At 36.4% G+C, this 25,345-nt stretch overlaps 1 protein-coding gene across 9 annotated transcripts in view; it reads right to left on the minus strand.

The window, feature by feature from the left end:
• Positions 1 to 25,345, minus strand: part of MSRB3 (methionine sulfoxide reductase B3) — a 234,334-nt gene that overhangs the window by 180,404 nt on the left and 28,585 nt on the right. For 4 of the 9 annotated variants that reach the window (XM_040982342.1, XM_040982316.1, XM_040982334.1 and 1 more), the window contains exons 2-3: positions 18,785 to 18,911; positions 1,199 to 1,307 (exon numbers count right to left, since the gene is read on the minus strand). In XM_040982342.1, coding sequence (XP_040838276.1) covers positions 1,199 to 1,226 — 28 coding nt within the window. In that variant the 5' untranslated portion in view covers positions 1,227 to 1,307; positions 18,785 to 18,911. Of the gene's footprint in view, positions 1 to 323; positions 7,967 to 18,784; positions 18,912 to 25,345 lie in introns of those variants that run through there. The other 5 variants (XM_040982358.1, XM_040982309.1, XM_040982302.1 and 2 more) reach the window with 3 other exon arrangements.

A 25,345-nucleotide genomic window follows, 5' to 3' on the forward strand; every position in this document is an offset into this window, starting at 1 on the left:
GGAAGGAGCCTTATTTTTTGGTTTGAAAAGGAATATTGCAGCTTTAAGGGAATATTTTTCTAAGTTAACAATCTTGAAGGCTAGGAGGTCATTCAGCTAATACAAATCAGCTGTGCTCGCCCAACAAAAAGTCTATGTGCTCTGCAGCTTGTTTTTATTATCCTTTCACCCTCTTTATGAGGTCCAATTTTTTTATAAACAGAATTTTTAAGAATGACCTAATCTCTGGTTGTTTGTGTGCATTAAATCATCCTGCTAGTCATGTACACAACAGGACGGTAGAAGTCCTCCTGAGCCAAGGCCGAAGACTGCTGCAGGCTCACCGCACGGCAAGAGTGAATTCTGTCAGAGATCCAACCTTTGGTAAATTCAGTCAAAGGCGGGAAAAGTCACAGTGAGACAGTGCTGGCCATTAACAGGGCTCCCACGTGTGGTGAAGGGCTCTTCCAGTTCATGAATGAAAACAACAAGTTACATCATTAATACATTCGGATCAGAGTTAAGTTATGGCCTTATGCCAAGCACCATGGTATAAACTAGACAACAAAATCGTCGGACCTTGGCAAGTTACCTTTACGCTGGAATCAGCTGAGAGAGGCTTTATGCACTAAAACACAGTCTTGGAAGCGAACAAACTCTTTTTTTAAGACTTAGGGCAAACTTCCAAGGACCAAAGCCATGTGAGGGCAGTTATTGAAAATTTTTGACATTCCAACCACAAATGAGCCAATAAATACTTTCTCCACATGTGCTTCAAAAAGAATTGGAGTGGGATAGAAAGGAACTAAATTATGCTACCTTCTTTTTGCAGCCAAGACGTCTATACTTACAATGGCCACCTTCAAAATCTCAGCATCCTGGCAACACTCCATGTCCCTCATGGTTTTGCTTACTGTGATGTCTTCCCCAAAAATGTACCTAAATCGCTATTACTTCCACACATTTTGTACTAAACTAAAAACAGGCCCTTGACAAAAGTACTGTGACTTTCCATAAGATAGTGTTCATTAAATAGAGGAAAAGAACAAAATAAAGCTTGGTCTTAACCTAAACAATACCATTTTCAAGGATATTAATTTGTACAGTTCAGCCATCAAGCTAGAAATCTTTAAGTTAATTGGCAAGGGAGAGAATTTGAAGAGAAGGAATGAAGAAAACGAGCTTTCACTTAATGACTTTTTATTACAGCTCACCTTACCTTTCAGTCCCTTTCTCCTGAGTGACATGGTATTGCAGGGGTGTTAGCCGCTTCCTCAGTTCCTGCTGGGAAAAGACCACCTTACAGTTCTTTTTATCCCTACATGACCCTGGAAAGAAAGAGGATATGGGAGAAGGAGGCTTTTTAGCTTGAATCCTAAATAATTGCTTTGGCTGTCCGCCACAGCACAGCTTCTGCAGTCACTTGTCAATGACCAGAACAGTCCCTAATGCACTAGAAAAGCTTACCTGAACTGCATCTGATTATTTCTCTAACTTCAAAAAAATGTTTCTTGAAATCCAACTGATTCCACTGAAGTAGTGGCAATGTGCTATAGCCAAGGCTTCCTGTATGTGACACTAAAAATTCCCTGAACAGTCCCATGACAGTAGTACAATGTTTTTTTGTCTTCCAATAGCCTGAGACTTTCTTTCCAAATGAACATGAAAACATAACCCTACTGACAAATATGTATATCATGCAGATAAGATGATGGGCATATTAAGTTAAATCATAGCTCTTCAATCAAAAAAAAATGATATAACTTGTAGGATAACTTGAAGCGATCATTCAATGGAAATTGAATGATAGCTGATTTATCCATGTCCTAATGATTGTTCTTGGAGTCCCAAAGATACGTTTTCCTGCAGTTTGAAATGCTATCTGTGATCCCCTCTGATGTTTCAAATAGTTTGTAGTGTTCTTAAAAATAAACGTCTCTTGAAAGGCTATAACTATGTTAAACAGTAACACAAAAACCTTCAGTGAACTGTAGGACAACCATTTACATGAGCGCAGATTCCCAAGGAAAGAACAGAAAAACAAGCAGGGAGAAAAACAAAGAAAGGGGGAAAAGAAAATAGGATTTTGTTTCTAGCCCTACATGATCCTTTTGGAAAGCCCATCTAGAAAAACTTCACTGATCCAATGTGATTTTAATAATGATGGCAGCTTTTAACTATAACCTATACAGACTGCAGTAAAGCACTCAGATAACACCTGTTTATATGTAATATTTTATTTTACATGCACAAATGATTGAGAAGAAATATAACTCCAGGACAGGGCAACCATTACTCACTGCAGTAAAATGACTTTTCTTTGCCATCCATCACAGCGAAAAGGAAGCTTGCAGAAGGTCCTACATTTTTATTTTACTTAAAGAAAGCATGCTAGGTTCCTGAATATTAAATTCAAATTCTTTTAAAATATACAGAAATATGATTGAGGAGTGGAAAGATTTTCTACTTCTTTTACGTTGCAAGTTCCTAATGTCACAGTACATGGGATCATTGAAATTAAGCCAAGGGAAGAAATTAACTAACCAGTTACCCTGATTGTGGGGCTGAAAAAGGATATCTACTTCCAGAATCAAGGCCCCCAAGGTGGAGTGGTTGATTCTCTACAAGAAATTAGGGAGGCAGGAAAAGAGCAGAGCAGAGCCAAACAGAAAGGTATGTCTTGGAGTCAACTTGGGGGCTCTCCTCCAGCACCTCAGCTGGCCTTCCATCAGCCCTCGGTCGTTTCTTTGGCCTGCAGAGACCCACAGGACAGCTGGCAGATCACACACAGCATGCTGGCTCCTCATCTCACTGGTCGCCATATCATACTCAAGCTTTACCCAAATATCTACCACCTACATTTTACTATTATCTAAGAGGCAGACACAAATGTTTCCCCCAAGAAATGTTTATCCTGTCAGAATAAGCCTTTCAACAGCTGGAATGTAGAATGGCTCTCTCTTAAATAATCAGTTGTCTATAGTAGGTGAGATTCTGCTCAGTTCCCTACAGACTCCTTAAAAGTTATCATGCTCTTTATTATTTATTTGTTGGAAGGATTCTGTTAATTTTGTCAAAAAAAAATCAATCACTGCACATTTAACATGATAACATATCATAGTTAAAATTATCCCTTCAAATGGCATAGGTAATTAAAATCTGTGCAATTAAAATTAAACTATTCTATTCAAAATATTTTAGTTAATATACATTCATTCATACAAAAAGACCAATTGTGTTCCCAAAGTTGAGAGAACTAAGCTACCCATCTGTATGTCATTTAGTACAAGAGAAGCAACTGCAGGTTTAAATTACATGGTATTGGATTGCAATTTCCTAACATTGGATGCTTTTCTGCTTTTTTACCTTGAGTCATTTACTAAGGAGTGTTCATAAAAAGTAGCTTAAAGCACAGATGCTTGCAAATCGTTTAGGCAAAGATGTTTCTCTCTTTTTCATTCTCCCTCTCTTAAAACTCTCTTTTCTGAAGAAAAAGAATAAAACTGTTGGTCAGTATTGATGAACCATGTCAAGTATTTGTACAAGGAAAAGGTAAAATTGAAAACATCTGATTGAAGTAAATAATACAAACATAAAAGCTTTACTGGTGAATGAAGGGTATTGAAGAGACTTTATTTCATAGATCAGAAATTACTTTTGATCTAAACATTCTTAAAAACAGATTGTTTTCCACTATGAACCATCTCATTAACTGTGCTACAGAGACCTCATCTGAATGGCAAGCTTTGAAAGGGCGCTGCTGTACTCTTTTGTTAGGCTCCGTCTTATTGGAAGTGAGTAAAGATTTCATTCCAGCTTTCTTTGTTTGTCTTTCAAGAACCACTAAAGCTGTATTCACACAAATTGTGTAGGAATGTGCCCTGTGTCATAGCCTACAAATTATTTGGTTTTGGTGCACTTACAGGTCATCTTCCAAATTAGCAAAATTCTCCTACATCCTGGCTTTTCAACCTTAAATATAAATATTGTTTCCTAACTGTAAGTGAGGTTTGTTCCTAAAGAAATGCAAGTGATTATTTAAAGTTGTCAAACTTTGTACGTTTTTATTCTTTTGGTCATATTATGTTCCCAAAATCATTAGGCTTTTAAAGTATACCTAATAGCAAATGAAGAATGTGTACACTAGAAACAATTACTGTGATTTTACATGAAACAACTCAATGAGAAGTTGAGACGGATTTTAATAAATGCCTTGGCATACAGTTTAATAATAACATCCTTCCTGGACAATTGAAAGTATTGTATTACATTTGCTTTTCTGGTATTGCAACCAAAAATTGGCACATATAAACACAGAAAAGCTTTTGTCTCTGATTTTTCTTTGCCCTATCAGACTTAACTTTTCTAAACTCATATGGTACCACTGCTAATTTTGAAGATATCATTTCATTTGAAATTCTAGAGTAATTCATTGGATGGTTTCCTTTTACTATCTTCATTTAGGTACTATAATTTTCTTATTACATAGGATAATTTAACATTAGTATTATATGACATCTGTTCAATGACCTCTAAATTGGCTTATAAGTCTGTTAGGGAATGATTTCTCTCTTTATTTAAACGTTTAAGAGTGTACTTTGAAGACACAAGGAAGTGTGTGTATACACACAGGCAATATAAGTATATTTGAAGAGGTATTTTTACCCATTTGGTATCTAATCTAACTCCATTCCCTATGGAGTTACTGAACTACTCTTGAGCTCAATCCAAGGGTATTTATTTTCTAAAAACATGCCCAGAATCTTCTTTTTATATCAAGGCTTACTTTATTTTGTTTCCTCCAGGCCAAGGTTGTCATGAAGCTCCACGGTGACGGTCTTATCAAACTCCATGCAAAGTGCTTCACTTTTTGACACTGCCTTCTTGCCAGCCACGTGACAGTGGGCAGATCACTTCCTCTGTGTGCTGCCTCCCTCATAAATCTACTATACTACACAGACCATGGAAATCAGCACCTACCAAACACTGAATAAACAGCACCCTGGTCAGGAAGTTCAACGTGCTGTAATATTTGTTGGTAATTATTTCAGGGAACTAATATTTTAGAACATTATTTTTCTTACAAACTATCTTCTAAAATAATGAAAACAGTGGTAGAAGAAAGTAAAACTGAGTCCTACTCTGTTCCAGACACATTTCTAGGCAGTAAATCACACATTACTCCTCTCAGTAATGCTGTAATGCCCATTTTACAGACATAAACACTGAGGCTGAGCAGTCACAATCTAACTTAGTAGAGACAAATGGCAAATAGGACTACTGACTTAAATCCAAGATGTCTCACAATAAAGCCTATATTCGTGTTTTCTGTCATTAAAATTATAATATTCTTTCTTTTCAAATTACTCAATAGCTTCCAGCTTGAAAGTGATCATTAACAATGTAAAACAATAAGGGTGATAAGTCATAAACACTGAGGAAGATTCAGAAAAGAAAATGTATTTCTTGTAGCCAATGCTGGTTTTCCTTGTATTCATTCCTTCAACAGAAGCCCAGGAACAAAATTCATATGGAATCCTCACCATGTCTATAAAATGTTGAAAGCTTAACATCCTGGTAAACAAATCAGATCTGCTACCTAAAATCTCAGAGTACTTTTAAGCCATAAATTTTATATTTCAGTGTGAAAAATCAAAACAAAACAAAACTTAAAGATCCTGTAACTTCAGTTTCAGCTCTTGCACCAGAAAAAGCAAAACTATTTTTTCCCAAGGTAGTAAATAAATAAGACATAAGAATAGCCTCCTGTTTTACTGAGTTACTAACTCCAAACAGTTAAGTTCATGCTGAAATATTTTGTCGTTATAAAGATGGTATAGTTTAATTTTCATAATAAATTTTAATTTTGAGTTAGTAGTCTGTAATATTGGGGAAAAGAGAAATTTTATTCCAGGCATAGAATTAGAATTTCTGAATGAATGATTGCCCACTAAAGCTAAGCCTAGTCCAATTTTTAGCAAAAAAAAAAAAAAATGTAAAATGCATACCATAAAACATTACTTGGTGTTTGCACTCGAGTTGATAAAGTTTTTTTATAAAAAAAAAACTACACAGCACAGAGAAAAGAAAAGCACTATGGTTTACTAATGTCCCAATTATTCTCTCAAAGTAGACAGATGGAATAAAACTGTGCTAAAACGAACAACTAAAAATATCAAGACACTTTGCTTCCCATCCGCTGGTTTCCACAGAACTAGAGCTGCTGGGTTTACTTTGAAGACCACCTGTCCAACATTCTTGACATCACAAATGTTGAATAGAGTATCAGTTTTACATTAAGTAAAATATACTCATTTGAGAATTATCTGTTGGGAAACTATTACATATTGCTGTTATTCAAAGTACTTGAGTTGTGCCAGAAAAAATAAATAAATAAACAGCCTTCTTTCATATATCTCCTATTCCATCAGGTATAGAATAAGACAGATAAAACATAGTGAAAATAAGTAAGTAAATTATAAAACTTCTTAGAAGGTGGTAAGGATATAAAAAGGAAAAAAGTCAAACTGGAGCAGGACAACAAAGATTGGTAGTCACTGGCAGAAGTGTTATAACCGCACATAGAACCATCAGGGTATGCCTCACTAAAACTGTTACAGCAGAGCAGTCTTGAGGTTGCCTGTGCTGGTCTATACCTGGAGGAAGAACTGCCTGAACACGGACAGGATATGACCAATGCCAGAGACGGTATCACTAAGATGCCCATACACCCACCAATGGTGGGAACAGAGGTAACTTCGAAGCAAATTCTACTTAATGGCGAAGATCGTGCTTTTAAACAAGGATATTTACAATTATATATCTTTTAAAAAGACATTGGCTAGCACTTCCTTGCGTACAGAAAAATGTGTAGTGACTACCTCAGAGAGTACTTGTGTAGCTGAACTTGGAATATATATAATCGGAGAGCAGGCTCTGTTAATTTGCTCCATCTACTTCACCTCACCCCAGGTAACCAGCTAGACCACAGCTATCATTCTCAACCTGGAGTCATGTGTAAAACGATACACAATAGATGGCTTTGGCGATGAATTTTGTATAAGCTTAGAAACAAAACTCTTTGGCAGATAACACTCTTACAATCATGAAAGAAATGACATGGGACATTCAAAATTAAGGAAGTATAAAATTAATATCTCGGCTCAGTTTCCACTTTTGAAAACACCTTAATTTTTAAACTTACATTCATTTTAATCTCATGTGTTCCATGTCCTAAATAAATATAGCAAAGAAATCTGCAAGTCTTAGGAGTCAGACATCAAGCAAAAATTTCTTTTTAAATAAGAATTTCCTTTTCCTTCTGTGAGGAAAAAAAAACTGTCATAAAAACAGATATTTGTAGAGTTCTAATTAACATCACTGGACATTCTAAGCATGTCAAGAAAACATATCATTCAAAATTTCTCGAATTAATACAATGTGTTTCAGTGCTTCATACTTGAATGGTAAAATTAATCTTCTGGTTTCTATATTGAATGCATGAGCATAGGAAACTTAGAAGGCATTTCTACCATGGTTTTTTTTTTCTTTGCCTTTTTTTTTGCAGTTCTATACACACTGCTAAATTCACTAACAGCACCCTCACTACTAATATATTTACTATGCAATGTATTACATAGTATTGTGCCATTTTTCTCAAGTATCTTCAATTACTTCTGCTTTATTTCCCAAATCATGAATCCTCTGACTGAAACTGTTGGCTCTAATATTAATTCATGCTCTAACTATTCATTAAATATTCAGAATGCATCAAATCTGTGACAGCACTGGAAAGGTAAAGAACAAGACATCCTGGAGTAGGAATAAGGAACTTAACATAAAGTACAGTCTTAGGATAAAGGTGTTTGCGAAGTTCCATGTAAAGAGTTCATCAAAAGAACACTAACGCTTAGGGCTGGCACAATGGCTCAACCAGCTAACGTTCCACCTGCTCGGTTCTGGTTTGTATCCTGGTTACTTCACTGACCATCCAGCTCCCTGCTGTGGCTTGGGAAAGCAGTGGAGAATGGCCCAAAGCCTTGGGACCCTGTAGCCACGTGGGAGACGTGGAAGAAGCTCCTGGCTCCTGGCTTTGGATTGGCTGTGTTCCGCCATTGCAGCCAACTGGGAAGCAAACCAGCAGATGGAAGGAAGATCTTTCTCTGTCTCCACTTCTCTCTGCAAATCTGCCCTTCAATTACAAATGGATGAATTAAAAAAAAAAAAAAGAAAAGAAAACCTCATTCTTAAACATTTCCCATCCAGACTAACCATGTCCAGTTATAATTTTTATGTTTAAAAAAAAATTGAATGGTTTTTAGAGAAAAAAATCTTTAGGATCAGTGTGCCAGAGGAGATGCTATGGAGAGAGAACTCTACCTGAATAAGTTTAACATAATCAAACATGGACTAGTCAGGGTGTAAGAGTTCCACCCTGATGAAAGGTATGCAAAGAATTTTTCACATAGATTTATCAATTTAACTAAACCAAAACAGAATAAAATGTAGATTCAGATATGAAGAAAAAATTGAGGAGGTGACAAATTAGCTAGTTTTAAACTAAGGGAGGAAATGTATAAATGAATGGAAGTAACTGTGTCACAACATCCAAAGCTTGTTAACATAATTTAAATTCCAGTCTTAATAGTAAAATGTCACTTGTGAAGCTGCATGATTGTCTTGGGAGGGAACAATGGAGAAATTTACCACTACATTAATCTTGATCAAACATTCATTAATAATTTACCTGAAGGACCACAAAGAAATAAAAGGAACTTTATCAACTTGAAAAACGTAATACAATACTGAAAGCAATAATTTTCCTTGTTAATGTGGACCATAAAGCCTATAGTTTAGGGAAATATTTAAAACATGTCTTAATCCAGAAAGTATTTTCTTCCTTGCAAAGCACATGAATAAGAGAATTTTTAAAGGCACTGCCATCATCAAGTGACAATAGTGAAAAAGAAAGTCACTTAACTTCAATTTTATCTGATTGCATGTGAAAAGTCTGACAAAGTTGAAGTTCCCTGTTTTCAATTTTTTTTTCCAGTATGGGTCTTCTCCAGAACATCACAGCCCATACAGAAAAAAAAAAAATTAAAAACAGACAGGCTCATTTCCATTCTACATTTCACATGCAATCAAAAAGATTTGGGGAAGGGAAAAAAAAAAAGGCTCTCTTAGCTATCCTCCCTCTTGCTTTGAGGGAGCACAGACCTGAGCAGGAACCACCCACAACAAGCAAAGAGGAGCAGTCCTTTAGATAAGCAATCAGAATTTTATTTCCTTTGCATGCAACACTGAATATCTTATTAGAAAATAAATAAATCTTATCTTCTTTAAAAATTCCATAGCAAATGGCCAAAATTACTGCCCACACAAATTTCAAATTAGGTTAATTAAGCACAATGGAAACAGAAGTCCATAAACTTCAAATCTGAATCTATTCATTCAAAAAATTCTAAGACTCTGAAGGGAAGCAAAGAAAAAAAAAGTTACAATCTTGTTTTCCCGCCCAGACAACCTAAGAAAGGTGTAAGACTTCCTTAACAGTGTCCCTATATGTTTTGTTGGTTCTGTTGACATCCCAGCTCCTAGCTATGTACCTGGGCAAGAGGAAGGACTAGAAACTATATGTATTTTAAGACTGTTTCAAACCTCTGCTTTAATTGTTATTTAAATGTTCTTCCTAAAAAAGCTGCTTCCTAATTGATACTTTGGTTATGTTTCTTAGAACTTAGTTTAAAAATTGCAATAACATCTGCCAAATAAATCTGTAAGATTTGAAAAGTGAATGATAGCAATTTGAAAAATCGTTTCTTTCATGACTACTTTTAATTCTATATATTGCTCTGCTAGAGCTCCATGTTCAAATCTTTTATGAGTAATGGTCCATTAATTCTCTGGATTAAAAAACTGTTAAGATGACCTAACCCATAATTGCATAAAAACGATTCTATGAAATGCTAGCTTTGAATAAAATATTAGCAGGTTGTTCTTGTTGGGAAATAAGAGAACATTGCACAGTCAAATCAGATAAGGAAAATTTAGAGCTACATGGGTTTCTTGATGATGCCCTTCTTGACAACTTTCCTGAACTGCTGTGTATTATTTAACAAGTAACGGTTTGAGACAACACAATCTTACCCTTCTGTATTAGAAGACAAAAAAAAAGAAATCTTTTCTAAATTATGATACATTCTTATCACAATGTTTTAAGGGACTATGTGGTATGTGTCTGTGCTTCAGAAGAAAAGGGCTCCCAATGAAATTTTTAAACATAGCTCCAAAATATAATACTAGGCTTTCTACCTTCGCCTGTGCTTACCATGTCATGATACATTTAAATGTCACAAAGTCAAACTTGAAACCTACACTAATGGCTTAAACTATTGTGATACTATGTGGGGAAAATGGCAGGAGGGAAAAATGAGCAGAGAGAAAGAGGAGAGGATGAGGCTATATCGCTGCAGCTACGAAAACATGAAAAAGAAAACAATAATGATTTTTAAAAGTGTATCATGATGGTGAAATAAAACAGTGTTTATCTCAGAATTTATGAAATATGGTAGTATACAATTTTCAATTTGATGCTGAGATTTATTTTACATGGTAATTAGTAGTTAGTGTCCCTCAAATTACAACTTGAGAAATAATGAACTTCTAGTCTAAAACCTTCAAGAGGAAATCCAAACCCAAAGAAGTTGCTTGACGTGGTCATACATTTGGTTTGTAGGAGGCAGGTTGTCTATTGCTTTTCTCCTCTGCTCACTCATTGTATTTGTCCAAGTCATGCACTGTTGTCCTTTTAACATGCCCATCTATCTTTAAAGCATGTGCTGCCCACAATGGATTACCACTCACATCGCAACGTTTAGCATCTCCCAGTAACTATATCCACACCTCCCTTGGGGATCCTGCAAAACAAATGTGATTCCAAGAAGCCAATCACCCTTTTTGGGTAAAAAGAAGCATAAGTCTTCTCACTTCCTCGCCTTACCTCCACAGTAAAACAAGGGAGGACATGTTGATAAAGAATCATAAAACCGTCAAGTATAAACAACCTTCACTCTATAGAAAATAAAATTTAAAATGGCAGTCTTCCTCATCAAGGCATTATTCTGACGCATAAGGTACTCTGCTTATTCAGATCCGTCCATTCATTAAGCAGCTATTTATTGAACTCCCACAATGCAACAGACCCAATTACTGCTGCTGGGATGAAACAGAGAACCCAACGCAAAAATCTCTGCCTTTCTGAGTTTACTTTGTAGTAGAAACAAAATCTGCCTGATCAAGCCATCACCTTTCCCAGATTCTTGTAGTGTCCTCTTTTTGTTTTTGTTTTGTTTTGGCTTTTTTCTCCACTATGCCAAGGGATTAAAGCTGCACACCCCAAAAGGTTAAGATAATATAAGCTAATGCAACACCAGAGTGTCAAACCTAACTGCAAAAGAGTTCACAGGAATGTTTTATCATTCCTACTTTACAGATGAAGAGCAGAAATGAAGGGAACAAAACAAAGATTCCGGTAGTCACAAAGCATGCTGAGAGCAGAAGCGCAGCAGCAGATACAGATCAAGGTAAAATCTGTTCCTTCAGCGATATCAGCACGATGGCAAGCCCTGAAACCCCTGGCATGTTATACAGAATGTGTGCAGAAAGTATTAAAATGATAATCAAATAGAATACAATATAAATGGCTGTACAGTTACGATCCAACATATAATAAATACAATAAAACAAAATCTTACTTAAAAAACAAGTTACAGATTTGGGTTTTTTTTTTTTTGCTTGTTTAAAAATCAGAAGACTCTAATGAGTTTTAATATTTCACTCATAATGTGAATTATGTGGCTTACTATAATAAATATAGCCAGAGTTGAAGGAAATTCTTATCATAGGTTACTGAGTAATTTTAAATCCTACAAACATATTCCATTTATTAACCAAATAACACATGGCTTCATCATTTCATGGCATTTTTATCACACAAATTTCCAAATGGATACAAGTGCAAATTAGATATTTTTAAAAATCAAAAAATACAGTACTTAAATAACTGAAATGGGGATTTAAGAATTTCAGCTAACTAGCGGATTCAAAATGCAAAAGCACAAAAAGTAGTAACAGATGATTAGCCAGTGCATTTCAACTACGTGCATTCTGAAGAATCTAAAATTAAAATGTAAGTCTTCAAACCAAATGTTTAGGTTGAGTCTGCACACTAAGAAAGACTGATAAGAGCAATCCATCAAGCATCTATCCTCAAGTTATGAACGTTTTGTGAACTGTCATTCAGGCTCATTCCTTCACAAGCCTTGTGTTTGCTGCGAACGATCCAGTAGACAACATCACTGTGAACATGGTTAGACAAATAAATATCTGATTCCATTCTCATTTCCCAAACCCCACTTCTCAAGATATTCTAACCCTGTGCAAATATCACTTCCTTTCAGAACCTGTAATATATTTTAAATGTTTTACAATCATTGGTATTTAAATCTTAATTTTCCTTGAGAAATTAATTTTTTTTGTTTTTCCCACATTAATGCTCTTGCTACTAGATGCATTTATGCACAATATGATTTAATCCATGTTTAACAAAAAACAGACAAAACCCACATTTAACAAACATATGCCCAACATCTTATTCATACATATGTATTATTTTATAATAATTTAACCTTGACTAATATAACAATGTGCAAATCATTTTTAAAATTCACCTGATAAGGTGCTACATAGCAATTTCTCAACATTAACAAAAATGCTATTATATCATAGAACTACTAAAATACATTAGAAAAAATATGGGACCATTATAGTACTCATTAATCAACATTTAAAGTATACTTTCTCTTCGTTTCTTAAAATATTTTCATTCATGCAGAAAACGATTTATGCTTAACAGTCAACATGTTAAACTACTAACATTTTCAAGATTCTATAAAAATTCAAAACAAAGCAAAACAAAATGTGAAATTTTCTTTAATTCTTGGGTGGTCTGCTGAAGAAAATTTAGCTGCATATAAAACAATAAATTACTGTTAAATCAGCTATTTGGATATAAGATAAGTTAATTTATGAAAACTTGTTTTAGTTTATAGAAAGTCTACACATGAAAGACAATTTCAACGAGATATCCAAGCATAAAGAAGTTGGAGTCCTATTGAAAATGGAAAAAGGTTTTGCACTCCACTGTTTGCAAAATACTGTTTGAACATAATATAAGCAGAAAAATTTGTGGCTTCTAAATCCATATGATCTCAACTGGATATTCTTTACATACTTTTGTTGAAGTTTTCACAATGCACCTATGTGTGATATCAGTGCTTTTTCGTGCTGCAAAAGGATGTAAAACTAGCGCCATCTACTGGAAGAAAGTAGATACCATTCAATGAACTAATTACAAATATTTTGTGAACTGAGTTGAATTTGGATGTCTACTTATAAAAACTGCTTCAGCTGAAACAAAAAAATATCTATTCTCCAATGTCTTTTAATTTAATCAGATGTGTCTAATTAAAATTGACGTGTGAGAGTGTTGAAACTGGAGAACTGGGGGCATTTATCTCAATACGTGAATTTCATTGGTAACACCAATACAGAAATCAGAAATAGCGTATCCTGATCAGTTTTATTTTGATTTTGTGTGTCTCTCTTAGAACAAATATCCTGAGGATATAGTACAAACTTATAGTATAGTAAACGTGTTTACTATACTATATTTACAGCATAGTAAATACAGAACATAGTCAAGAGTTCCTCAAAATCTAGGGAAAACATCTTTGAAAGAAGCTGAAAAAGTGAGTGTAGGTACATTTACGGCTTTTTCTGGGAACAAAGGCTCAGCCTTTTATCAAAGAACCATGCAGGTGATCCAAATTTTCATGACTCCTAAAGGTTTTAATAAATTAATAGAGTCAATCAATTGAGTAAGTGAACAAGTACTCTAACACTGATGGTTTTTAAACTCAACATAACATTATTTGTTATTAATAAAACACTGCCAGCTCAAACTTTCATACACACTTTGTGCTTTGAGATGATGCTTTGATGCACATCTTTAATATTTCCTCTTAACAAAGATTTAAAGCACATTAATTTGCTCAAAAGTAGTGATTCAAGCTAAAACTCAAATTTCTTGGGAAAAAAAGGAAATTCTAAATGCAATTGAATCTGTAATACCATTTTTATTTCGCTACAATGTGATTTATCTGAAGAGAGCCACTTCTACGTTTCATTGCAACAGAGTGATAAATCCAAACGCCAATCAAATTATGAACTTTTAACATTTCCATATAAAGGAGTCGCGAGTAAGTTTGTACTCTGTGTTACAACTAGGAATGACTTCATCCACAAATATAAACCTTCTAATTGTTTGTTTATTCATTTAACAAATATTTATTAAGTGCCAGGCACTGTGTTAAGCTCTGAAACTATAAGCCTCTGACTCTCTGGGAATTCTGGTTATACAGATAACATTCTATGATTTTGAAATAGCATTTGCAAAATGTCTTTTATGACTTTTAATTTCTATATAGAAATAGTATATCTTTATAAACATATGACAGCTACACAGCTCTTCATGGAAGCTATTAAATATACAACTGAAGTCAAGCAAAGTCACAATTATGTGTCTAAGATTAAAGTACAATCTATCACTGTAATTAGTACTAATTTAGACAAACACCCTGACTTGAGTAAAAGCTACCATGATATCTAGCCTAAGCCACAATTAACTTAATTTTTATCTAACATTAAAACTATGTATAAAATTGTACCTTCTAATCCCTCAGATAATGCCACAGTCTTAACTGAGGGGTCAAGAATTCTAATGTTCAAGCATGGAAAATATTTCTATCCTCCCACAACAATCTAGCAGGCTCGGCTGTAAGTTCCCAGAATTAATTAATACTGAGTTGTACGAATTGATTAACCCAAGGCCAAAAGTAAAAACAAATGACAGCAAATATCATTGAATTTCAGACCTGAATATATTATTTCTTTTCCTCATTTTAAAGATGAAGAGACCAAGGGCTGGAGAGGTTTGCTGATTTATGCAAGGTCACACAAGTTAATGACACAGCTATGGTTAGAGCTTTCTCTGACTCCTATTCTAGTGCTCTCTTTAATACATAAAAGAAACTGTTCTAGGAAATTAAGAATAAATTCTGAGAGGGAAAGATTACCTTTAATTACTAACATGAGTGAACCATAACTCAGATGCACTTAATAAGCTCTAAATTAAAATTATGCTTTATTCAGGATAAGAGGTCCAGGAAGTCCAACTGAAAAATGACAGATCACTCTTCTGGGATATGGCCTTCACGCAGGTCAATTCAGTTATAATCAACTTTAAGGACTGTTCCAATTATTTTTCAGTTCTGGAATTATTTAATATTGAAGAATACTTAAAATTAGTATGGTACTGGCCAGGGGACAAAAATCTTTTTTATTTATACAGATTTCTATTGTAATGGGTTTTGACCAGGGAACAGTAAATTAAAGCAAGACTTCAGACTTTCACCTTAATTTCCTAGATCTCAAGTTTTGGCTGCTTCTATCCCTACCCTTACAAAGTAGTATGAACTAGCATTCCCATTTCATTTTTTTATTTTTCAAAGCTTCCATAATGTGTTCCATTCTTATTACTGAGTATAACAATCTACTCAACAATGCTTTACATCTAAGTAAAATAAAATCCTATTAGTGAATTGAGTGGAAAAGATTTTACTAATATTCAAGTTATAAAAACTCGAGCACTGACTTTCACAAAATTTTAAGTGGTGGTGCTTGAAGGAATTATGGAAAACTATTCCAGCCAATTCACACATCAAATCAAAATGGGCTTATGTGTCCCAGGGAAGAAAGTTGGTTTCTACAGGCTTTCATCGCCAGGAGACACTAAGGGTAAAAGCAATGTGTTGTCTATTTTTTTGGACTTGTATTCTGGTTTAGCAGGATGTATGAGCACCATAAAAAGATCAAAACAACAGACTGAATCTGCTATTTCTCAAACATAAAGTGTAGTTGTCGCTCCTATTAAAGCAAAACTAGTTAAACAAAGGGACAAATGTAAATGTTTCAAAGTCTATTGGGAAAATGTAAACCTATATTAATATAAAATCTTGGAATTCTATAGGGAAGACATACTCATGCATGGTACTTAGTAGATTCCAGCCACTGGTCTCAGCATTTTGTGTCCCCACCTATTTAATGCTCATATCTCCATCTCACATACAAGAAGGGGAAGGCACAGCCCAGACTTCAAACTTTGTCCCTATGACGCTGGAATTTGTGTATTTAATCATCCACAGCACTGTAAAGATTACTGCTCAAGATTATCCGCTTTAGTGAATTTGGCTTTGAATAATTTTGCTATGCAAAGTTAAAGAAACTTATATTTTAAGCAGTTTCGTTATGAAATTCTTTAATTCCACAACTGGCATACTTCAAGAAATACACAATTAACAAGCTGTTTGTTTTTAAGAACACCAAGCCATCTTTCAGCATAGCCAACCCACGTTATAGGCATTAGGATGAGAGCTTTCACACTTTTCTCAGTGAAAACCATGGTCATTTACAAACTAATTATCCTAGTACAAATGTTAAATGGGATACATAACAAAGCAAAGTTCCACACGCACAGGGATTAGTTTCCCTCAAGTGCATACACAATTCAAAAGACAAACATTAAAATTTATCAGTTCTACAGCCTGAGTCTCCCTCTAAAGCCATCTCCTTTACTTCTACAATTGTATTTATTTGTTTTCATATTTATTTATTTGAAACTCAGGGTTGCTGAGAGAAGAGGGAGAGACAGAGTGATCTCCATTACTGGCCCACTCTCCAAACAGCCAGAATGACCAGGGCTGGGCCATGCTTAAGCTCCATAAGGGTCTGCCACATGAGTATGAAGGACTCACACCCTTGAGTCGTCTTCCACTGCTCCCTCAGGCACATCAGCAGGGAGCTAGTCTGGAAGTGGAACAGCTGGGGCTCCAGCCTGCACCATTTGGGACACTGCTTTAGCCTATGGCCTCACCCACTACACCATAATTCTAATCTCACCATCACCTTTCTTTTCAAACTGTTAGGCTCCCAGCACTTCACAACTCCCTCCATCCCCAAACACCTCTGGCACATGCCATGGTGGCAGCACAGGTGGTTAGGTGGGGCTGGGAATATTGAGAATACTGGTTAGGATCTCCACGAATTAAGCTTTATTAAATGTTCAAGACATCAGAGAAACATTAAACCCAGCAAATACAATTTTAAGATAAATATGTTATACTCTCCTAACCAAATTCTCATCTGTACTCCTCTCACTGAAGCACCTGGAAAACCAGCAGTAACTCTGACATAATAAACTAGTAATTTTTATAAAATGCAAATTAAAACAGATCATTCCTCTTCACCTCTTCCCTCCAAATTTACTTTTTTAAAAGATTAATTGTGTTTAATTCACTTTTTGTGAAAGGCAGAATAACGGATACAGGGAGAGACCAAGAGATCTTCCCTCCACTGGTCGAGTTCCCAAGCGGCCACGATGGCCAAGGCTGGACCACGCCGAAGGCAGGAGCCTAGAACTTCATGCAGGTCCAGTACTCCACTGCTTTCCCCATTGGGATGTCAGAGTTGCAGGAGGCTGCCTAACCTGCAATGCCACAATGAGGACTCCCTAATTTGCTCACACTACCACACAAGCAGTCTCCTCCTTGGACATGGAGCTAATTTCTGCTCATAGTTCAGGATTAAGTGCAAACATAATATCCTCCATGGATCCCTTCTCTTCTAAAATACTTTTCACTAAAATACTAGTATTTTTCTGGATTCCTGTAATGGCCAGGCATAACGACCCCTAGTCAATTTCTCACCACCTGGTTCTGTGATCCTCAACCGCTTCCAACTCTAGCTGGTACCTGTAGAAACACTGGTCTTACATGGAGAATCACTGTATCCTCACTCCTTAATCCAATGCCTGGCACTAGTGCTGATATTCGGTAAATGTTCAATGCGTTAGAATTAAGTCTTCCATAGCAGGTCATCATGCACAGCCCAAGGAAATGTGAATGCCATCAGATTCAGAGAAAAATACTTGTCACTTTGATTTTTCTAATTAAAATATTAACTACACCATATAGGCACACAATGAAATTTTAGATGTTCAAATCTCACATTTAAGTGCTCAAAATCACATTTTTTAAAAAGTGAAGCAGTTAGAATTTAGCAACCAATTTACAGAAGCTATATTAGTTGTATGATTCTCATTGTTACATAGAAATTCTTTTCTTTGATTAAAATTAACAATAAATAATTATGCTAAAGTTTTGTTTTAGGTTTTGGTTTTGGGGGTTTTTTGCCTTTTTTTTTTTTTTCGGTCCTGAAGGAATGGCCACATGTGGAATGAAAAGCATTTTCATTATTCTTTACCAAGATGAATGTCCTATTTTGTGTGATTTGGGGCAGTTTCTTACTAAGACAGCCAGCCTCTTATGAACATTATGATTTGCAGATGTGTAGTATGCATTAAAGAACAAGAAGATATCATGAAATATTAGTGACAATTATAAAGTGAGCAAGGAAACTGGACAATGTTACCAAGGGTTGTGAGGACTGTGGAAATGAATGTTATTCAAAGTAGAGTGGTGATTTATAACCAATTTCCGTTTTCAAATTAGGGCCCAAGTAAAAGAAAACGAAATTTAGCAAGCATGATGGTAATATCATTTCCTGCAGCAGAAACACCCACTCACACCAGTGCCCTCACTACGCATGCAGTACAAGCAGCAGCAACCTGAGGGAAGCCCGCAGGCTCGCAGGGCCGCTGGCTGGCTCCTGGTCACCAAGTGCAGCAGGTTGAAGGCAGACATCACTGTGATATCTTCACCAACAAAACGAGAGGCAAAGAACAGGGGCAAGAGCTGAGTGGGAGAAAAACAAAAGAAAAGAAAAACAGATTAAAACATCACAAATGTTGAACACATTCATCGCGCAGCTGATGGTCATGGTTTGATCTAGAACTGAACACATACACACACGGCACTAATACGTTTCAAATGCCCATTTTTTTTCAGGCGGTGAGCTTACTTTCACCTCAGGCCTATTTATATCGTATGAATAAAATACACACCATATTCATGTGATAGCAATATGATCTGTGAACACATTGTGCAAGAGGTGAAGTTTAAAACAGTTGAAAGAAATTAGCATTTACTGACTTCATATCATGTGACAGGAACTGTCTAGGGCCTAATATACACATTGTATCATTTAATTTCTTACAATAAACCCAGGAGGTAGGCTTTATCCCTGAATACATATGTGAGGAGACCCAGGCTCCGAGGCCAAGGGCATTGGGCAAACAAGCAGTACAGGAGGGATGAGAAAACCCTGTTCTACCTGATTGTAAAGCCATATTCTTCCCTCACGCGTGCTGGCTCCTTCCAGGAATTATTTACAAACTTCCCTCTCCCTGGAGGAGATTGTGATACTGTGAGACTAAGAGATTTCCTTTGTCTGAATTTTGTTCTGTAAACCCAAGGAATCTAAGAGCCAAAAGACTTCAGAAACGGTGTTGAGTTTGAACAAAGCAAAATAAATGTGATTCTTCATTCAATTTTATTCTTTATAATGTAAGATCAATTTAGTGAATAATATTCATGACCTAGCATGAAAAAGGGGTTAAGATTTTTTTTTTAAGTCTTTGAAAATGAATCATGTGGAAGAATCTCAAAATTGCATCAAGTTTAAGCTTCAGAGAAAAGTTCAGGTACTTGGGGATTTTCCTGAAAGTTTCATACAATGTTGGAGTTGCTAAATATTAACTTTCAAATGAAAGTGGAAAAAGAACAGATTAGTATCAACCTCTTATGTTATTTAAAATTAGCATTTTAAGTGGTGTTAGCCACGACATGTCCAAAAATGGATGAAAAAAAAAAGGAATGTCTTGTTCATTTCCTGACCACCACCTCCACTCCCACACCAAAATAAAAGTCTGTTCCTGGATTCCTCTGACCTCCTTGAAGAACAAACATATACTAAACAGTAATATATTTGACCAAATCACTCTGGAGTCTATCTGACAGAAATCTGCTTGTATTAACATGCCTGCACTCTGGCTTCTCCAAACTAAACTCACTACAAAACTAAAACATTTTTATGTTACTAACTGGAGACAAAGGGGAGGAAGAGGGAAGGTAAGTATCACGATGCACAGCCTGAAAGAACCATTAAACATAAATAAACATGTCATTTTCACGAGTGACTGCAGAGCACGGGAGAGCATGCCTTTGGAGCAGACTACTGACTAATAAAAGATCAAAGGTCTATACCTCACAGCACTATAAATAAAAACTTTTTTTTTTCCCCCTTGAGATCCTTGCCCGGGAGGAATAAAGTGCACACAGTAAATGTAATTACTTAGCAAAGCTGCAGCCTCATTGTGCTCCCGCAGCTGATCATAAAATGTCTTCCCATTCTGTTTCATCAACTGCTGTACCAGGCGGCCTGGGCGCCTACCGATCACGGTGGCCATCTGGCTTGTGTCAGAAACCAGCACACAGGAAGAAAGGCAGTGATGTCACTCTGCAGGTCAGGCAAAGAACAAAGATGCATTCTACAATTAAAAGTCAGGGCCTCAAATACCAGGGGCCCTCCCACTGGATATGACTACATGATTTAATGTTCTGACTGCGCGGCCTTTTTTCCTACCCAAATAGCCAGGGCTCCATCTAGTGGCAAATTAGTTTTGCCCAGTATTTGTTATTAAAAAAAAAAAAAAAAAAAAGCAGGCCCAGAAAGCGTTAGATTAGCACTGACAAAGCTGAGCAACTAAAAACTAAAATGGTTACTTTCTAAACCAATGAAGTCTTTCTATGCTGAAGGATGGAAAGAAGCACAATTTTTCATAATGTCCTCCACCTTGAAATTCTACAAAGAATATGTTTCATAGGTTGGGATTAATGCTTGCAAGGATGTCAAGTTTGTAAAATTCACGCAAAGGGTTACTATTTATACACTACTCTGGAAATATGTCTCTGACCTAAAGTTAAAAGCAGTTCCCAGGGCCTGGAGCGGTAGCCTAGTGGCTAAAGTCCTCACCTTGTATGTGCCGGGATCCCATATAGCCACCAGTTTGTGTCTTGGCAGCTCTGCTTTCATTCCAGCTGCCTGCTTGTGGTCTGGGAAAGCAGTCAAGGATAGCCCAAAGCCTTGGGACCCTGCACCTGTGTGGGAGACCCAGCAGAGGCTCCCGGCTCCTGTCAGCTCAGCTCCAGCCATTGTGGCAGCTTGGGGAATGAACCAGCAGACAGGGGATCTTCCCTCTCTGTATCTCCTTTTCTGTATAACTGACTTTCCAATGAAAAATAAGTAAATCTTAGAAAAAAAAGAAGCACTTCCCAAGAATATAGCCATGCACCTGGACTCCCTGGTTATGTCAAACTCATAATCTTACATTTTCACAGATGAATCAATAAAGTATGTCTAACATGTCACAATTGGGAAAAAAATTTTCAGTACTATCTTTATGCTGCAGTGTCTTTAAACAAAATTAATTTTCAGCTGTTTTCCAAATAGTTCTAACTGAACTATAATATCTGATCGACAGATCTTAAGCACACAGTGCATTTAAGTGAAGTAAAATACTTCACCAACTGATCTGAAACATAATGAATGCATCTGGAAAAATGATCACAGATATCACAACGGATGAGTGTGAAGCATGCTATGGAGCCAGGCTGCCAGGGTCTGCATCCTGGTTGTGCCCTTCACTTTGTGACTTCGGTCAAATCACTTGCCATCTCAGGGCCACAGTTTCCTCAACTCTGCCATAACCATTAAATAAACTAATTGCTAAGAAGCATTTAGAACAGGACTATCTTTGGTGCAGTGAAGTAAACCACCACTTGTGACACTGGCACTCCATATTGCAGCATCTGAGTTTGCAACCTGGTTGCTCTGTTTCCAGTACAAACCCCTTCCTATGTGCCCAAGAAGGCAGCAGAAACTGGCCCAAGTACTTTACCCCTTCCACTCACATGGGAGAGTCAAACAGGAGTTCCTGCCTCCTAGTGTTACCAGCCTGGTCCAGCCCAGATTGTTGCAGCCATTTGGAAAGTGAACCTGTGGATGAGAGATCTCTCTCTAGTTCACTCACTCTGACACTCCTCCTTCTCTCCCTGCCTCTTTACCCCTCTCCTCCTCTCTGATGCTTTGCAAAAAACCACTTAGATGGTCTGACGTTGTGGTGTAATGAATAAAGTTGCCACCTACGATGCTGGCATCCCATACGGGCCCCAATTCATGTCCCAGATGCTGGACTTCCAATCTAGATCCATGCTTATGGCAGGAAATGTGCCTGAGAAAACAACAAAGGGCCCAAACGCTTGGACCATTTGCCACCCACAAGGAGAAGCCAGATGAAGCTCCTGGCTCCTGGTATTAGGCTGTCCCAGTTCTGGCCATTTTGGCCTTTTGGGGAAGTGAATCAGTAAATGGAAGTTAGCTTTTGCTCTCTCGATCTTTCTCTTTCTTGAACTTCTCTCTTACTTTCTCTTTGTAATTTTTTCAAATAAATAAATAGTTTTCGAAAAACACTTAGAAAAACTCCTGACATGCAGCATATGCCTAGAAAAGGTAGCTATTTCTATTTTGCCAAATATTTGTCATATTATATGAATTACAGAATTACAACTCTATAGAGTTCCAGTAGTCCTCTTACACCAACCCTATTTAGTAGTATCAGGTCATTCCCCCCCCCCCCCAAAATCTTATTTAAACCATAAAACTACCCGTTGGTGGATTCCCAGTGAGTCATCCTAAAGGAAACAAAACTCAGCAAGAGCCAGGTATTACACTAAGCACTTCACATTTGTTAGCTCACACTTCCAACTTATATGTGAAGAGTAAGCCATGAGGATATTAAGGAATTTGCTTCAGGCCTGAGCAAAAAGGGCAGGACCCTCTTACCTACCACTTGCTCCTAACTCACTGGGATTTGGGTGGCTCCACCTATGACTGCAGGGAAAACACACATATATCTTTTTAGGACTGGCTTATTTCAGGAAGCATAATGGGTTCCAGTTGCATCCTTTCTGTTGCAAAAGGCAGGCTGCAGCTATGCAAATAAATACATGGCCCTGTGGGAGAGGAATACATGGTCTGATTGGGTAGGCTTGATTTTGAGATCACAACCTGCTTCTACTCTGTTTAACCCTAAGTGATTGGATAATCTAATATATTTGAATCCAGACCACCTAATTCCAAGGCCAGAGCCCCTGCTCACTCCACAGTTGGCAATGAAAAGCCTTGCTTGCTCTCTAAAGCATGCAGGCTGATCTCCACAACCATCAACAGTAACAAGGTGCACCTGCAGAACACTGGCCAGCCTGCATCTCATGCATCATCTCATTTAATCCGCCCACGAAACCCCTAATGCACATGCTACTATTATAAAGACCCTTCAGCAGATGAGGAAGTGAGCTCCAGAGAAATTCTAGATACTATTCTGGTTCCCTACTAAGTTGTGTGGCTGACAAGAAAACTCTTAACTCAAGAAAATTACTTGCAAATTCTCTCCCTTGAAACTGAAAAGGAAAATAAAGTAGACTTAAGGAAGTAGGAAGTCTCAGACATTCTCAGATTTCCAAACTTGATCCATTCCATTAGACACAAATTCAGCTTTTTTTTTTCACCTTCAAATATTTCTCTAAACTCCTTGGATATATTTTTAGCAAATATTCTAATATATAAAACTGACCCTGGTGTAACCTGCCAAAACTTCAATATGTTGTTAATATAGTACTTTCGAAAGCCAAATAAACCAGGAGCGACTCTTTTCCCTCACCCCCCCCTAAAACTCAAGTTTCAGTTTAGCAACTTTTCCCTTCTGTATTCCTTTAACTTTCTAGGTGAGGATCCTAGCCGGAAACCATTTTAGTCCAAAATAAGGCAAAAATAAAAGTGCATGCCTCTTAGTGATAAAAATCCATGGGAAATTAATTAGCATTAGCAGAAATCAGCATTGAGCAAAGACTGACTCATGGAAAACCTGACTTTATCTTCAACTCCATTTTACATTGCTTTTGACTGCACAGATGAATAACTCTTACAGGTAATCAATATGCTGTTTTTGAAAGCTATACACAGTACCTAATGCTTATTTCTAATATCTCAGAATTTCTACCACATAATTTTTAAAACTTTAAAGAAGTATTGGCTGAACACACCTAATAAGAGGTATTACACTGTGTTGGAATAGAATTAAATTGCATCATTGTCTATAACTGCCACTTACAACTCTTTAAGAATCTTCACTATAAAATTCAAGGCTTCCCAAATTATGCTCTGAGAACATAACATGGCCTTTCAAATAAAGTTTACTGCTCACATGGTCATGGAAATACCACTCAATATAAAGGACCTGAGGAAGACTTCAGAAAAAAATATATACATAACTTTGCTTCAACTGATGGCTCTGAAATATTTTGACCATTACAAGAGAAAACTCCTAATTATGGAAAGATGAGTACCTGAAAATGTAGCCTGACTTAAAATCCAAAGATAATCCAAATTCCTTATTTTGTTACAAAAAAAAAAGAGTTCTGTCTTTTTACAAAGAATTCTGAAATCCAAAATGTTTCACTAAATATATTTCATCAGTGTTTTGGTTTGGGTTTTATCACTTTTGCTTTTACTTCCCCCTCTCCTCCTGCATTTGAACAATAAATTTGCCAAAGACAGATGATATAAAAAGGGACTCTAAGAACTCATACAAATGATAATTAAATCTAGAATAAACGAGCTAATGTAGGAGAAGCCTTAAAATGTTAAACAATAAGATCAAATTTCTTTCCAATAAATGACAAAGGAATGTCTACATCAGTACTTTCCCATAAGCTAGTAAAATATACCACCAAAGCTGAAGAAGCCATGAAAGTTTTGATGAACACAAATTTTGATAGGTAAGGACAATGTTTGCCAAAAAAAATCTGATAACTGTAATATCAGAAAATGATTATGCTAACACCACAGACTGAGAATGCAATCTCAAGATAAATATCTTTTAAGTGCAATACACTTAGTTTTGTGTGGGGAGAGTTTCATTGTTCTGATCATTCTTATTACATGGCGCAGAATTTGGAATCACTACTCTAAATCTCTACTGTGAGGTTTTAGAAACACTGTTGTTTGCACTAGCACACTGCCTGGCACTCTATGCTCCCCTGTTACTTGTTGAGTCAATGGAATAATCAATCATTTAACCACTGCTTGGAATCATTAAACCACTAGTTAGAATTTGGCAACTCTTGCCAAAAGAGAGCCTTTTGTAATGATACTCATTTAAAATAAAACA

The sequence above is a fragment of the Ochotona curzoniae genome, unplaced genomic scaffold (genome assembly GCF_017591425.1).
Source record: "Ochotona curzoniae isolate NIBS_2020 unplaced genomic scaffold, NIBS_Ocur_1.0 contig_1014, whole genome shotgun sequence".
Taxonomy (NCBI): Eukaryota; Metazoa; Chordata; class Mammalia; order Lagomorpha; family Ochotonidae; genus Ochotona; species Ochotona curzoniae.